This window comes from Corvus moneduloides, chromosome Z, assembly GCF_009650955.1.
Source record: "Corvus moneduloides isolate bCorMon1 chromosome Z, bCorMon1.pri, whole genome shotgun sequence".
Classification (NCBI taxonomy): domain Eukaryota; kingdom Metazoa; phylum Chordata; class Aves; order Passeriformes; family Corvidae; genus Corvus; species Corvus moneduloides.
Genome location: NC_045511.1, coordinates 68,322,711 through 68,339,234, shown reverse-complemented (window position 1 = coordinate 68,339,234; position 16,524 = coordinate 68,322,711). Strand labels below are relative to the sequence as shown.

The window sequence follows — 16,524 nt, the reverse complement described above, 5'->3', positions numbered from 1 at the left end:
CCGTGCCGTGCAGTGCCGTGCCGTGCCGTGCCGTCCGTCGTGCCGTGCCGGTCCGTGCCGTGCCGTGCCGTGCCGTGCCGTGTCGGTCCGTGCCGTGTCGGTCCGTGCCGTGTCCGTGCCGGTCCGTGCCGTCCGTGCCGTGCCGTGCCGTGCCGTGTCCGTCCGTGCCGTGTCGGTCCGTGCCGTGTCCGGTCCGTGCCGGTCCGTGCCGGTCCGTGCCGTGCGTCCGTGCCGTGCGGTCCGTGCCGTCCGTGCCGTGTCGGTCCGTGCCGTGCCGTGCCGGTCCGTGCCGTGCCGTGTCGGTCCGTGCCGTGCCGTGCCGTGTCGTCCGTGCCGTGCCGGTCCGTGCCGTGCCGGTCCGTGCCGTGTCGGTCCGTGCCGGTCCGTGCCGTGCCGTGCCGTGCCCTGTCGGTCCGTGCCGGTCCGTGCCGTGCCCGGGCAGCGCCACGGGAGCCGCCCCGCCCGCGCTGTGCCCGCAGCCCCGGCTTTGTGCCGCTCGTTCCCGCGCGGGGCCCAGCGCAGCGCCCCCCTCAGGCCGCGCGCCGCCGCTGCAGCTGCGGCCGTTGCGCTGCGGCCGTTGCGGCGCCAGTGGGCGACAGGCGCGATGGCCGAGCTGCCGCTGCCCGCCGGGCTCGACGCCCGCACCTTCCCCGCCAAGCTGTGGCGCCTGGCGAACAGCCCCCGCGTCCGCTCCGTGCGCTGGGACAGCCAGGGCCGGGGGCTGCTCATCGACCGCGCACGCTTTGAGCAGGAGCTGCTCAGCTCGGCCGGCGTCCAGGGGCCGGCCCCGCGCACCTTCAGAGCCACGCAGTTCCGCAGCATCGTGCGCCAGCTGAACCGCTACGGCTTCTACAAGGTGCCGGGCCGGGCTGGCGCGGCTGTGCCGGGCGGTGCCGGGGCCATCGTCCACTATGGGAACCCCTGGTTTCGCCGCGACCGCCCCCACCTCCTGCTGCGCATCAGGCGCCGGAGCAGGGCCAGCAAGCACCGCCTGGCGCCCGGGCCGGAGCGGCGCAGGCGCTCGCCCTGCGGCTCCCAGCAGCGCCCCCGGCAGCGGCCGCGGCCGGCGGGGCCGGAGGGGCGCGGGCGGTTCCAGGCGCTGCCTCGGGAGCGGCCGCCGCTGCCGGCGGGGCGGCCGCCCAGCGGCTTCTTGCTCCTGCACAGGGAGCGGACGCTGCCGGACGGGCGGGAGCTGCGCAGCCGGCGGCCGAGCCGCTTCCAGCAGCCCCCCAGAGAGCGGCCGCTCCTGGCCCGCGCGCCCGCCCTGTGGCTTCCACCTCCTCCACAGGGACCGGCCGCAGCCGGCCCGGCGGGACGGGCCCAGCCGCTTCCAGGAGCTGTACGGGGAGCGGCCGCTGCCTGCCGAGGGGAGGTGCCAGGATCCGCCCTGCGAGCTCCTCGGGCTCTACGGGGAGCCGCTGCTGCCAGGTCAGGGCGGGAGGGGCTGAGCCGCCTCACAGAAGCTGTACGGGCTGCAGCCGCCGCCGGCCGGGCTGCCGCCCTGGGCTTTCCAGCAGCCCCACACTGGACGCACCGGCCGCCCTCGGCCGGGCGGGAGCTGCTCAGGATCCCCGCCGTGCAGCTTCGAGAGCAGCTCCAAACGGAGCAGCAGTCCCCAGCCTGCAAGCCATCAGGTAGGAAAAGTGTTCCAAAAGGTCGTGAAAAGTGACCGTTTGAAGTATTCCCCACAACGCTCTGTCATTCCCAGACAGAAATTGTCAAACCTGCTAGGAAGGGGGATCTTGGAAAGCCGGAAGAATCTCTGTCCTGGTTTCCTGTGTGCTTCCTGTGATGTTTGCTGCAAGGCAGCAATCGAGCTCTGTGTCCCAAAAGCCACCATTCTGGAGCCTGACCAATGTGTTTGGATCCTGCAGCCACCACCGGACAGTTCAGCCTCCAGTGCTCCACCTGGCAGTGCTGCTTGTGCAGCATCGACGACCTCCAGCAAGACACGGAATGCACCTGGGCAAGAGGAATTGCCTTCAGCGGATCTGGGCCTTCAGGTCGAGGCAATGATTCGGGAGATCCAGGAGATCCGTGGCTGAAAGGTCTCCCTTTGCTCAGGTAACCCCACTGGATGGGAATGAAGGGGCTGGGCTGAGAGCTTTTGAACATTGCCTGCAAAGGCTTCTTTAGTTGATTTCATGATTATTTAGTGATTGAATTCTTTGTTGGTCAGCAAGATTCTAAAAGAAGAGGGATGACAAAGTCTCCCCCCTTAGTGAGGATGAGAGGTTGTGATCCTGTGGTGGCACACGTTTGGGTGCTCCTTTTGCTGGGAAGAATCCACTGGTGCAGGGGCATTTGTGGTGATGCTCTGTAGGTTCTAAGAGGCTTTTGTTTGGTGGGACAGAAGAGAAGAGTGTGGGGAGAATTTGCCCACTGAAGGCAAAGTGTCCCCTGCAGGGAGGGGCATGCGAGTAGGTGCCTCTGTTAGAGCAGCAGACGTGGGCTCTGCCTGTTTTGGGTGGGAAGGCCAAGGCAAAGCAAGGGCTGGGCTGCAGCTGCTGCTGCTGCTGCTGTGTGAGCCGTGCCTGAGCGTGCAGGCGCTGCCAGAGCCGATGCTTGGGGATGGGCTGGAGCTGCAGCTTTCTGCTCCTTCTGTTTGACAGATGCAGTCTTGGATCAGGAATCCCATTTCTCTTAACTCTTGCCTCTTCCCAGACTTGCCTGAGAGTGTCTGTGTTGGCACAGGCCTTTTTGCAGGCTGTTCTACATGTTGGCCAGAGAATGTCTCTCTTTCTATTCGTGTGCAGCCCCACTGCCTGCAGTACGTTTATGGTTGAGGAAGGGCAGACTCAAGGTGGGGAGTGGGGCTTTTTGGATTTACCAATATGTTGTTCTCAAGTTGTGCTGTCTTCTGTAAACCCCCACACAGCAGTTTTTAAAGGCATTTTATTCCCTAATAAAAGGAAATATTGCAAGCTCTGAACCATCTTTAGAATCTTTAGGATTCTGGTGGACAGGGCTGTTGCCAGAGGAGATGACTATTCTGGAAGTGGTCATAGTGAGAATATCCTTCTGTCTAAAGGTAACTTTGCAGGTGCTTAATCTTGGGCATTTCCTTCCTCAGTGGAATTAGGAAACACAACTTGGGTTGGTCTGGCTTTTCACGTCTTTTGGGTTGGTTTCTTTGGTACCCTCCAGATTTTACAGACTTTTGGCACTGGGAAAATTTGATGCTGTGAAATACCCTAGGTCCATAAACGTTTGCCCGGATCATCCATACGGGCTGGCAGCAGCAGAGGGCTCCAAAAAGCACGCTTGTGGTTGATGGTCTGAGCGGCTGGGTGGGGGGGTTGGTGAGAGAGCAAGGCAGAAATGTGTGCTTTGCGTGCAGGTTTTGCAGCACCCAGCCCTGGGCAGTGCTGGCAGCGAGCTCTGCCCCTGTCGATGGCCGTGTTGGGAAGCAGGAGGGCCCCAGGCTTTCTGCTGGCTGATTTCTTACAGGCTGGGGAGAAGCCAGGCTCAGAGTGTGAGGCACGTCCCCTCCCTTGGTGTCTCCTGGTTTTCCGAGTTCACCGTTTGCCTCCAAGGTCATTTTGTAAGAGCTTCAGTTGCACCTTGGTCACACGAATCCTGAGTTTCAAACGATTGTCACATGAATGGTTTGGGCAGCGTTCCCCTCCTGTTGGGAGTGGAGAAGAAGATTTGTTGTATCCCTGATGGGATTCCAAGAAAATACGGAGTGATCTTTGGGTTTCTTTCTTTCTGGTTTCCTTCAAAGGGGAATGCTAATGTTGCTGCCGAGTCTTTCAGGAGGGGAGGCTGGGAACAGGGCTGCAGCAGAGGGAGCTTTGCCTGGCACCGAGAGCTGCAGGAACAGTTCCCCAGAGCCTGAGGAGCCTGGTAAGGAGAGAGCCCACACTGCTTTAGAGAGCTCTGAGGTGGCTGCTCTGAGCCTGCCTCTGGCAGGAAGGGAGATGAGAAGAGTTGAGTTCTGTCTGCAGGGCTGGTGCTTCCTGGTGCTTTAGGTCAAATCCTGCCCTGGCACAGCCTCCCCGAGCCCTGCCCTCCACGCTTCTCCAGAGGCACTGACACCGAGTGCTGTGCTGTGGCCAGAGAGCCGTGAATAAACCCAACCTGTGGGAGCTGTGTCACCAACCTGGCTGTCCCAATTTTGTGAAGTCCTTGGATGAATTTGCTGCAGGGTGGAGGCCGGGCCGAAGGACTCTTGAAGGAACAGGGGAAATAAAAGGGCAAAACATCAGGCTAAAAGTCCAAACATTTGGTCTCAAATCACCGACTGAAGGTAGTACCAGTCTGCTGGTATCTGTCCTGAGACACAAGAAAAGCAAGGAGCTGAACATCAGAGGCCAACCCATTGAAAAATCACAAATCCAGTCACAAAAGGAAAAGCCTGAATGAGCCCAGATCAGCAGGACCTAAGAGGACAGAGGGAGCACTTTGGATCCATTCCTTAGCCAAGCTGGTGCAGCCTGCAGGCCTCGTGGGGAGCTCTTTCCCTCCCAGCTCTTTCTGCCAGAGCTGATGGTCGAGTTGGAGCCGCTGTTGCTCACTGCAGAGGGCAGTTTGTAGGTCCCAGGTAATGGTTCATAGCTCACAGCACCCTTCAGCTTCAGCCATTCCAGTGAGGACTGAGGTGTGCTCTGTCAGCACAGAGAAAGAGCAAGGCTGGGCTTCTGTGTGGGAGCTGGGACTGTCTGTGCTTCAGGCTCTCGTGGGTGCCATTTGCACTGTGGGTGCTGAGACTCTATTGGGACACTTCAAACCTTTGGAGGTTTTGAAAACTTGAAAGGATCCCTGTTCTTTAAAGAGCAACCTTCAAATTTCCAAGTGAATTCCCAAGTGATGGCCCTTTCAGGCCATCCTTTTACAGTCCCTGATAGAAGGACAATTGCTGCCCAAGGGAAATGCGCATGAGGGCCATTGGGTATTGACTCAGTGTTGCCTTTGCTTCCCAGATTCCATCTGATCGACCCTCCAAGAGGGCTGTCCTGCATGGGAGGAAGAGACAGAGAGAGAGCCTGTGATCATTAGGCAGGTGCAATCCCCTGATTTATGTAGTTGAACTTAAATGTCTAGATAGTTGTAGTTACAGATCTGAGTAGTTAAATATATATTTGTAGTTGTAGAGTTATAAAGTTATTTTTTATATATGTAGTTGCATTTAAAGATGTGAAGTTACATTTATATATGTATAGTTATAAATGGCACAGTTATATTTATATAGCTATAGGTATATGGAGCTTTAGATAGATTGATAGATATTTGAATAAATACAGGCTGCTTTTTAAGCTCTTTTCTCTACTCTGCTTCGTCTCTCACCTCTTGCTTTTGCCCCTGTGCCCCCTCTGTCCCCTCTTCCTGTGCTGGCTCCGAGCTGGCGGCCGGGCCGGGCGGAGCAGCAGCTGCAGCCCCGGTGTCCCTGGAGCGTGGGAGCTGCCGGTGGCCGCAGGCCCTGTGCCCTGAGGAGCTGCTGGAGGACGGTGAGACAGAGGGGGCTGGGGAGAGGTGACACTGAAGGGACGGTGACTTTGAGGTGCTGGTGGGGCTGTGGGGATGGTGGGGAAGCAGAGGGGAATGGTGGGATTGAAGAGACTGGGAGAGCTGAAGGGAATGGTGGAGCAGAGAGGTGTGGAGGAGCTGCTGGGGATGGTGGGGACTGAGGGGACAGGGAAGTGTCCCCACAGGCTAAGGGGGGTGTTAGGACTGAGGGAACTGGGAGGACTGAGCAGGGTGGCAGGAACCGAGGGCTCTAGAGGGAGCTGAGGGGAACAGTGGGGCTGAGGGAACCGGGAAAATTGGGGAATGAATGGTTGGACTGAGGGGTAGAAGTCCCGCGAGGGAAGAGGCACAGGCTGAGGGGGGTGGCAGGTCTAAGGGGACTCGATGGATCTGAAGGGAGTGAGGGGGGGTGAGAAAACTTTGAAGAACTGGCAGGACTGGGGGTTTGCTGAGGGGATGGAGGGAGCCAGCAGGGAGCACAGTGGGGTCCGGGCCTGCGGCTCTGCCAGCCCTTGGAACCAATTCCAGAGCCTCCGCTTTTGCCACAGCTGCCCTGAAGTCCTTGAGAAGAGCCGGAGAGTGACGGGAGCCAGCAGGGAGAAGCTGAAGGCCGCCAGCAAGAGCAGCGAATATGGACCTGCTGCTGCCGCCCGAGACCCTGGGTGAGGCCCCAGGGCCGCTGAGGCAGGGTGGGCGTGAGGCTGGCGTGGGCTTTGGCCGCGGGCACTGGCCGGCTGGGCAGGAGCGGGCCCTGCCCGTGCTGGGGCCGCTCAGCGCGGCTGCCCCGGGCGGCACAGGGGCTGTCCTTGGGCAAGGCAGCTGTGCCGGTAGGGCCCGGCAGCGGTGCCGGCTGTGCCGCGCTGCCGGGGGCTGCGGGACGGTCCCGCCGGGGCTGCGCTCGCCACAGCCTGGCCCGCTGGGCCTGCTTTTTCTTTCTAAGCCTCCTGGGGAGGCTCTGAGATTTCTCTTCCCTGATGGAAGTGCAGGTGCCGCCAAGGGAAACGTCCCGATCCTGACTCAGTGTTCCCTTTGCTTGCCAGGTGTCCCATCTGCTGTCCCCGTCCAGGAGAGCTGCGCTGCGCGGGAGGAAGAGGGAGAGAGAGCCTGGGAACATCGGCGCCTGCAATCCCTCCCGATCTAGTTCTAGTTCTAGATGTTTACAGTTGGACTGGGAGAGCTAGAAGTATATGGATATTTACATATGTAAACTGATATTTGTATAGGTGTATATGTATGTATGTTGTTATATTACATCTGTAGTCATATTTTCATACTTGTTCAGTTGTGCAGCTGTATAGTTCTGTTGCTGGGCCTGTATGGATTTTTTATTGGTCCATTGATAGTTCTATGTTTATCGATAGGTTTGTTATGTATGGAATGTATTTTTCATGTTAGATGTCATGATATATGTAATACATAATTAAATCTGTATATTGTTATGGTTATATCTGTATTTACTCATATTTATATATATATATGGAGTTGTATAGTTCTATAATTTTATTTATTCTGGATCTGGGATTCTTTAGGGAGGGATATCAATAGTTCTGTATTCGTATATGGGCTGTACAGTTATAGCAATATGTAATAAATTACATTGTTAAACCTCATATTTGTGTATAGTGAGTGGTTGTAGAGGGTTGCAAGAAATTAACGTTTTTCATTGAAGTTGATCTCTGTATATATTACATAGCATGACTGTAACAATAAATTAGTTTTCTAAACTTCAACTGATACTTGTATGTTGATATATTGGCAGCACAGCTGTATCAATTTAAAATAAATGTCATTTTTAAACTGAAGTTGCTTTTTGTGTATTTGTACATTAGCAGTGCAAGTGTAACAATCTGCAATAAATTCAGTGTTTCAACTGAAAGAAGGGTAGAATTGTGCTCTCCAAAGGACTGGGCAGATGTAAATGGGATGATGCTGGAGGATTTTGGCCATAAAGTCTCCAGCTGTGCCCAGCAGATCCCCCCCAGCTGCAGCCAGGCTGGGCAAGGGAACGGCACATTTGGGATGGCAGCAGAGCCACACGTTGGCTACAGGCTCGCTGCAGAGGCCTGCTGAGAAAACGGGACTCCCCTGAGCGTAGAACTGCAGCCAGGAGCCACCCGGGGAGGAGAAATCCACCCCCGTCCCACCGGGAGCTCTTTAGGGAGCGCTCCCGGTGCCCCTCTGAAGCTCATCCTGGAGAGCAGCAGCAACCAGGGATCCCGAGCCAGCTGCGCTGCCTTTGGCAGCACTTTGGCAAAGGGTCTGGAGCAAGGGCGAGGGCACAGTGACTGTAACTGCTGCAGGGCAGGGATGAGGGAAGGGCCATTGACCCAAGTGCTGACATGCTCCAAAATCCAGAAGGATGCAGGAGAACTGGAAGCAACAAGTTCTCACAAGTGCTGAAGTGATGGAAGCCCTTTGAGTGAAGTTCCCTGAAGGAACTCCCAGGGGAGTTGATGCCATAATAAGTAGGACCAGAAGGCAAAAATATTGTACTGCTAGGAGATGGTCTATAAGCCCCACAGGCAATGGCTTAAGAAAAGATCAAGTATATCTTTGATATACTCTATTTATTATACTAGATCTATTTAAATATATCCTATATTATTGTTCTATACAGGATAAATTACATAGATGAGAAGAATTGTCACTTCATGTAGGTTTGAAATACTCTTCCAACTTGGGAGAGTGAAGATGTACTGCTGTCCAAAGCCTTCTGCCCACACAGCAATCAGCCCACGGCTGTGTCCGTGCACACCCACCCACCGTCCTTGCTCTTCTCGGCATCTCTGGGCTGCTGTTTGCACACAATTAGGGGGAATTCAACTCGACAGACCTACGAGTGGGGTGTCCAGCTTGTCACGAACGCTGACGTGGCAAGGCACAACACAGAGCTCTCAAATCACTTACATTATCACACGTGCTTTCTTTCCTGCTGGTATCCTCAAGTAGCAAAACCTGGTGGGTTTTTAAGATTGCAACTTTCCAAAAACTAAGAAAGCTGCTCAGCATCAGTACCCCCCTTGTAAATGGTTTTATTGACTTGGAGAAACTGGAACGTTACCTTTGGACTCCATCCTTGGTTAAAATCACCTGCCCTGACCTGCAGACTAAAGCACCAGCAGCAGCAGAAGCTACATCAGTCACTTCTCTCAAAAAGCTGTCTAGGATTTGTGAGAAGAAAGGAAAACACGTCAGACACTCTGGATGAATGACAGGACTGGGAGAAATAGTTCCAAAGCAAGAGGGCCGCAGCTTCTCTGGGACGCTCCTCGCGCTCCAAGGCAGCCGGGCTGCCCTGGCTGCCCAGGACGCTGCGCAGCACGGGCCCCGCAGAGCTGCGCAGCAGGGAGGCAGCTTCGGGCACCTCAGCCCCCGGGCAGGAGCGGCCTCCTTGCTCTGCACGGCTGCCTGTGGGCAAAGGCAAGCGTGCCGGCCTTCTGCTCTTGGCCCCGGCCCGGCCTGGCAGGGCTAATCCCGTTCCCTGTCTGCAACGTGCTAAAGAGGGACTTGGTCCTTTCCAGCCCTCCAGGGCATTCGTTTGCACCACAAAACACTGAAGGACTGAGGCCTCAACAACAGGCCCTGAGCCAAAGTTGCCTCTAGATGGCCCTTCTGACCAAATGTTCTATGGGTCTGCTCCTTAGCAGGCATTACCATCAATGGGATCTGTGCATCCCTTCATTGGTGGAATGTGTCTTTACCTTTCGGCATCAAGAAACCGGACAAGGCCACATCTGGCCTCGGTTCCTCCTTGAGCCCTGGCTGGGCTTGGGGAGAAAACCAAGAGGAGAATGAAATCAGGTGTCCCTGCACTAGAAGTTCTGTCAGATGCTCCTGCAGCACTGTCCAAGCCGGGCTACTCTCACAGCGCCCTCGGAAGCCTCGTGGCCGGCAAAGGTGGAGGCACCGCAGGATGTGCCCGTTGCCGGTCGTGGCTCTGCAGGGCTTTGCTGGGACAGCTTCCCCCAGCCGATGTGTGGATCTGGATGAAGGGAAAAGGATTAGGGTTATCCTTTTCTGATTTTTTTTCAGTTTTGGATGATAGGAGATTACACTGTTGCTTCAGTTATTGCCTGTGGTTTTGTCTCTGACCCTGCCCACCGGCAAAACAATTGCCCATCCAGTTTAGCACAAGACTTGAGAGTGCTAAATTTGAAGGAGGAGAAAAGCGCTGATCTGCACAAAAAGAGACAATCCTTCTCACACCTCCCTCCTTGGGTTTCCTGGAGCTGCTGCTGTTACCAGGGCTGCTGCTCCTGCCTGAAACCTCCCCCCCCTGCCTCTCTGCAAGCCCATCTCTTAGAGAACACTCCTGATCGCCACCACCTCAAACAAAATTTGTTGCAGTGGGGATACTGCAACACGCATATATCAAACCAGGAGTCCCGTGGAAAGGAAATATATATGGACAGACAGATTCTTGATAGCTGTTTCAGAGATGTTTATTTCTCCAGCCGCATGGCCGGAGCTCTGCCCAGGAACTGTTCCAGTCACGGGACCAAGGGTCCTTCTGCCCGCGCAGGGAACACAAACCAACCAATGGGAACGAGGCTGAGCAGGGACAGGGAAGCCCCGTGTCTGTGCCCTCAGCGCCCCTCTCCCAGGGCTCCATGGCAGGGGAGGGACCCCAACAAAAATTTCCACTTTTCAACTTCCTTTTCTGCCCGCAGGTGAGAAAAGGATCCACTCCCAGCTCCGGGCTCCTCCGCAAACCAACTGCTTTCAGCAGCGCCAGTCCTGAAGTACCAACCTCCTTCCTTAACCTGCCCCCTGGGAGCTCATGCACCAAGAGGCCTTTGTCCAAGGACACCCGCAGCAGAGCTCGAGGATGGAGCGGTCTGAAACGCAGCTCCTTCAGAGTTTAAACCTCCCTTTATCAACTGAACGCACCCCAGCCTGTCCCAAAGGGAAAGCAGGCAGGAAAGAGGAGCTCCTCTCCCACAACAGCAAACCCTGTGCTTCCTTAAGTTCCACTTGGAGGACGGAGGCCATGGGCTACTCCTCAGTTTGGGAAGGAACCCAACCCAGGGAAATGGCCTGATTTGGGAGCCCAGCAGAGGCAAGTGCCCCAAAAAGAAGGAAAAGATTCTCTGGAAGCAAAAGATTATGGCAATAGTTCTGCAGAAAGAAAAAAACAGAAGAAGAATTGAAGCAACATTTCAAAAAGTTCCCAGACAAAAAGTTCTGCCCCAACACGCAGTCTCTGTGGTGTGTCAGGAAGCTCATGAATGAACCTGCAAGCCTTGGATACACATCATTTGTGTCCGTCCCCCAGAGCACAAGCAGCTCCCCAACAAGACTTCAAGACTAAAGGACAAAGCTTCCCCCTTCACCTCTCCACACCAGCTCTAGGGAGGCTCTGTCCATTGCAAGATCTCCTTTGTGTCTGCATTGACAAGAGCTGGCTGCAGAAGGGGTTTGCATTGGAACTCTCCCCAGACAGGGGAAAAAAAAGGAACAGAAAAAGTGATTCCTGAGGAAAGAAAATGCAATGCCCTTTGGGAAGACACCGGCATGAGTTCGCTACAGCTGCAGGCCATTAATCCCTTGGGGAAAGCACCATCCATCCATGGCACAGCACTTCAGCTTTGATGACAATGCTGACAAAATTGCTGCCCCTTCCTGCTGCTGCTGCTGACCCCAAATCACAAGAAATGTGCCAAATCTGCCAACAACAGGCAGAGATGGCGAGAACAAAACAGCTGGTCTGCTGAAAAGGAGGCAAAAAGAATGTATTCTAACCTCCCCTTTTCATCCTTTCCCCAGCCAACACAGAGACATGTCCTTTCCCTCTGGCACCGATGCTGGCCCAGGCACGGCATGCCCGCCGCTGCTCCCAGAGCCCTCGCCAGGGGCTTCCCGTGCCATGCCGTGTTGGTCCGTGCCGTGTTGGTCTGTGCCATGCCGTGTCGGTCCGTGCCGTGCCGTGTCGGTCCGTGCCGGTCCGTGCCGTGCCGTGCCGGTCCGTGCCGTGTCGGTCCGTGCCGTGCCGTGCCGTGCCGTGTTGGTCCGGTCCGTGCCGTGCCATGTTGGTCCGTGCCGTGCCGGTCCGTGCCGTGCCGTGCCGTGTCGGTCCGTGCCGTGCCGTGTCGGTCCGTGCCGTGTCGGTCCGTGCCGTGCCGTGCCGTGCCGTGCCGTGCCGTGCCGTGCCGGTCCGTGCCGTGCCGTGCCGTGCCGTGCCGTGCCGTGCCGGTCCGTGCCGTGCCGGTCCGTGCCGTTGCGGTGCCGTGTCGGTCCGTGCCGTGTCGGTCCGTGCCGTGTCGGTCCGTGCCGGTCCGTGCCGGTCCGTGCCGTGCCGTGCCGTGCCCTGTCGGTCCGTGCCGGTCCGTGCCGTGTCGGTCCGTGCCGTGCCGTGCCGGTCCGTGCCGTGCCGTGTCGGTCCGTGCCGTGCCGTGCCGTGCCGTGCCGTGCCGTGCCGGTCCGTGCCGTGCCGGTCCGTGCCGTGTCGGTCCGTGCCGGTCCGTGCCGTGCCGTGCCGTGCCCTGTCGGTCCGTGCCGGTCCGTGCCGTGCCCGGGCAGCGCCACGGGAGCCGCCCCGCCCGCGCTGTGCCCGCAGCCCCGGCTTTGTGCCGCTCGTTCCCGCGCGGGGCCCAGCGCAGCGCCCCCCTCAGGCCGCGCGCCGCCGCTGCAGCTGCGGCCGTTGCGCTGCGGCCGTTGCGGCGCCAGTGGGCGACAGGCGCGATGGCCGAGCTGCCGCTGCCCGCCGGGCTCGACGCCCGCACCTTCCCCGCCAAGCTGTGGCGCCTGGCGAACAGCCCCCGCGTCCGCTCCGTGCGCTGGGACAGCCAGGGCCGGGGGCTGCTCATCGACCGCGCACGCTTTGAGCAGGAGCTGCTCAGCTCGGCCGGCGTCCAGGGGCCGGCCCCGCGCACCTTCAGAGCCACGCAGTTCCGCAGCATCGTGCGCCAGCTGAACCGCTACGGCTTCTACAAGGTGCCGGGCCGGGCTGGCGCGGCTGTGCCGGGCGGTGCCGGGGCCATCGTCCACTATGGGAACCCCTGGTTTCGCCGCGACCGCCCCCACCTCCTGCTGCGCATCAGGCGCCGGAGCAGGGCCAGCAAGCACCGCCTGGCGCCCGGGCCGGAGCGGCGCAGGCGCTCGCCCTGCGGCTCCCAGCAGCGCCCCCGGCAGCGGCCGCGGCCGGCGGGGCCGGAGGGGCGCGGGCGGTTCCAGGCGCTGCCTCGGGAGCGGCCGCCGCTGCCGGCGGGGCGGCCGCCCAGCGGCTTCTTGCTCCTGCACAGGGAGCGGACGCTGCCGGACGGGCGGGAGCTGCGCAGCCGGCGGCCGAGCCGCTTCCAGCAGCCCCCTAGAGAGCGGCCGCTCCTGGCCCGGCGCCCGCCCTGTGGCTTCCACCTCCTCCACAGGGACCGGCCGCAGCCGGCCCGGCGGGACGGGCCCAGCCGCTTCCAGGAGCTGTACGGGGAGCGGCCGCTGCCTGCCGAGCGGGAGGTGCCCAGGATCCCGCCCTGCGAGCTCCTCGGGCTCTACGGGGAGCCGCTGCTGCCGGTCAGGCGGGAGGGGCTGAGCCGCCTCCAGAAGCTGTACGGGCTGCAGCCGCCGCCGGCCGGGCTGCCGCCCTGGGCTTTCCAGCAGCCCCACATGGAGCGGCCGCCTCCGGCCGGGCGGGAGCTGCTCAGGATCCCGCCGTGCAGCTTCGAGCAGCTCCAAACGGAGCAGCAGTCCCCAGCCTGCAAGCCATCAGGTAGGAAAAGTGTTCCAAAAGGTCGTGAAAAGTGACCGTTTGAAGTATTTCCCCACAACGCTCTGTCATTCCCAGACAGAAATTGTCAAACCTGCTAGGAAGGGGGATCTGGAAAGCCGGAAGAATCTCTGTCTGGTTTTCCTGTGTGCTTCCTGTGATGTTTGCTGCAAGGCAGCAATCGAGCTCTGTGTCCCAAAGCCACATTCTGGAGCCTGACCAATGTGTTTGGATTCCTGCAGCCACACCGGACAGTTCAGCCTCCAGTGCTCCACCTGGCAGTGCTGCTTGTGCAGCATCGACGACCTCCAGCAAGACACGGAATGCACCTGGGCAAGAGGAATTGCCTTCAGCGGATCTGGGCCTTCAGGTCGAGGCAATGATTCGGGAGATCAGGAGATCCGTGGCTGAAAGGTCTCCCTTTGCTCAGGTAACCCCACTGGATGGGAATGAAGGGGCTGGGCTGAGAGCTTTTGAACATTGCTGCAAAGGCTTCTTTAGTTGATTTCATGATTATTTAGTGATTGAATTCTTGTTGGTCAAGCAAGATTTCTAAAAGAAGAGGGATGACAAAGTCTCCCCCCTTAGTGAGGATGAGAGGTGTGATCCTGTGGTGGCCACGTTTGGGTGCTCCTTTTGCTGGGAAGAATCCCTGGTGCAGGGGCATTTGTGGGTGATGCTCTGTAGGTTCTAAGAGGCTTTGTTTGGTGGGACAGAAGAGAAGAGTGTGGGGAGAATTGCCACTGAAGGCAAAGTGTCCCCTGCAGGGAGGGGCATGCGAGAGGTGCCTCTGTTAGAGCAGCAGACGTGGGCTCTGCCTGTTTTGGGTGGGAAGGCCAAGGCAAAGCAAGGGCTGGGCTGCAGCTGCTGCTGCTGCTGCTGTGTGAGCCGTGCCGAGCGTGCAGGCGCTGCCAGAGCCGTGCTTGGGGATGGGCTGGAGCTGCAGCTTTCTGCTCCTTCTGTTTGACAGATGCAGTCTTGGGATTAGGAATCCCATTTCTCTTAACTCTTGCCTCTTCCCAGACTTGCCTGGAGTGTCTGTGTTGGCACAGGCCTTTTTGCAGGCTGTTCTACATGTTGGCCAGAGAATGTCTCTCTTTCTATTCGTGTGCAGCCCCACTGCCTGCAGCACGTTTATGGTTGAGGAAGGGCAGACTCAAGGTGGGGAGTGGGGCTTTCTGGATTTACCAATATGTTGTTCTCAAGTGTGATGTCTTCTGTAAACCCCCACACAGCAGTTTTTAAAGGCATTTTATTCCCTAATAAAAGGAAATATTGCAAGCTCTGAACCATCTTTAGAATCTTTAGGATTCTGGTGGACAGGCTGTTGCAGAGGAGATGAATATTCTGGAAGTGGTCATAGTGAGAATATCTTTCTGTCTAAAGGTAACTTGCAGGTGCTTAATCTTGGGCATTTCCTTCCTCAGTGGAATTAGGAAACACAACTTGGTTGTCTGGCTTTTCACGTCTTTTGGGTTGGTTTCTTTGGTACCCTCCAGATTTACAGACTTTTGGCACTGGAAAATTTGATGCTGGAAATACCCTAGGTCCATAAACGTTTGCCCGGATCATCCATACGGGGCAGCAGCAGAGGGCTCCAAAAAGCACCGCCTTGTGGTTGATGGTCCTGAGCGGCTGGGTGGGGGGTGGTGAGAGAGCCAGGCAGAAATGTGTGCTTTGCGTGCAGGTTTGCAGCACCCAGCCCTGGGCAGTGCTGGCAGCGAGCTCTGCCCCTGTCGATGGCCGTGTTGGGAAGCAGGAGGGCCCCAGGCTTTCTGCTGGCTGATTTCTTACAGCTGGTGGGAGAAGCCAGGCTCAGAGTGTGAGGGCACGTCCCCTCCCTTGGTGTCTCCTGGTTTTCCGAGTTCACCGTTTGCCTCCAAGGTCATTTTGTAAGAGCTTCAGTTGCACCTTGGTCACACGAATCCTGAGTTTCAAACGATTGTCACATGAATGGTTTGGGCAGCGTTCCCCTCCTGTTGGGAGTGGAGAAGAAGATTTGTTGTATCCCTGATGGGATTCCAAGAAAATACGGAGTGATCTTTGGGTTTCTTTCTTTCTGGTTTTCCTTCAAGGGGAATGCTAATGTTGCTGCCGAGTCTTCAGGAGGGGAGGCTGGGAACAGGGCTGCAGCAGAGGGAGCTTTGCCTGGCACCGAGAGCTGCAGGAACAGTTCCCCAGAGCCTGAGGAGCCTGGTAAGGAGAGAGCCCACACTGCTTTAGAGAGCTCTGAGGTGGCTGCTCTGAGCCTGCCTCTGGCAGGAAGGGAGATGAGAAGAGTTGAGTTCTGTCTGCAGGGCTGGTGCTTCCTGGTGCCTTTAGGTCAAATCCTGCCCTGGCACAGCCTCCCCGAGCCCTGCCCTCCACGCTTCTCCAGAGGCACTGACACCGAGTGCTGTGCTGTGGCCAGAGAGCTGTGAATAAACCCAACCTGTGGGAGCTGTGTCACCAACCTGGCTGTCCCAATTTTGTGAAGTCCTTGGATGAATTTGCTGCAGGGTGGAGGCCGGGCCGAAGGACTCTTGAAGGAACAGGGGAAATAAAAGGGCAAAACATCAGGCTAAAAGTCCAAACATTTGGTCTCAAATCACCGACTGAAGGTAGTACCAGTCTGCTGGTATCTGTCCTGAGACACAAGAAAAGCAAGGAGCTGAACATCAGAGGCCAACCCATTGAAAAATCACAAATCCAGTCACAAAAGGAAAAGCCTGAATGAGCCCAGATCAGCAGGACCTAAGAGGACAGAGGGAGCACTTTGGATCCATTCCTTAGCCAAGCTGGTGCAGCCTGCAGGCCTCGTGGGGAGCTCTTTCCCTCCCAGCTCTTTCTGCCAGAGCTGATGGTCGAGTTGGAGCCGCTGTTGCTCACTGCAGAGGGCAGTTTGTAGGTCCCAGGTAATGGTTCATAGCTCACAGCACCCTTCAGCTTCAGCCATTCCAGTGAGGACTGAGGTGTCTCTGTCAGCACAGAGAAAGAGCAAGGCTGGGCTTCTGTGTGGGAGCTGGGACTGTCTGTGCTTCAGGCTCTCGTGGGTGCCATTTGCACTGTGGGTGCTGAGACTCTATTGGGACACTTCAAACCTTTGGAGGTTTTGAAAACTTGAAAGGATCCCTGTTCTTTAAAGAGCAACCTTCAAATTTCCAAGTGAATTCCCAAGTGATGGCCCTTTCAGGCCATCTTTTACAGTCCCTGATAGAAGGACAATTGCTGCCCAAGGGAAATGCGCATGAGGGCCGGTATTGACTCAGTGTTGCCTTTGCTTCCCAGATTCCATCTGATCGACCTCTCCAAGAGGGCTGTCCTGCATGGGAGGAAGAGACAGAGAGAGAGCCTGTGATCATTAGGCAGGTGCAATC

At 57.3% G+C, this 16,524-nt stretch overlaps 2 protein-coding genes and 1 long non-coding RNA gene across 5 annotated transcripts in view; 2 read left to right on the top strand and 1 right to left on the bottom strand.

The window, feature by feature from the left end:
* The window catches only part of LOC116437867 (T-cell activation Rho GTPase-activating protein-like), a 633,784-nt gene that overhangs the window by 467,913 nt on the left and 149,347 nt on the right, over positions 1-16,524 (bottom strand). The window lies entirely within an intron of this gene.
* On the top strand, positions 5,258-7,150 carry LOC116437879. 3 transcript variants are annotated; one of them, XR_004237511.1, is made up of 3 exons: positions 5,258-5,450; positions 6,018-6,131; positions 6,510-7,150. It is a non-coding gene; the product is annotated as an uncharacterized LOC116437879 (long non-coding RNA). The 3 variants fall into 3 exon arrangements; XR_004237513.1 differs by lacking the exon at positions 5,258-5,450 and adding an exon at positions 5,456-5,475; XR_004237512.1 differs by lacking the exon at positions 5,258-5,450 and adding an exon at positions 5,484-5,503.
* On the top strand, positions 12,151-16,523 carry LOC116438288. Its single transcript, XM_032097128.1, has 4 exons — positions 12,151-13,171; positions 13,411-13,598; positions 15,244-15,364; positions 16,436-16,523. The coding sequence occupies exons 1-4, from the start codon at positions 12,151-12,153 to the stop codon at positions 16,444-16,446; spliced, it is 1,341 nt and encodes a 446-aa protein (XP_031953019.1). The 3' UTR covers positions 16,447-16,523.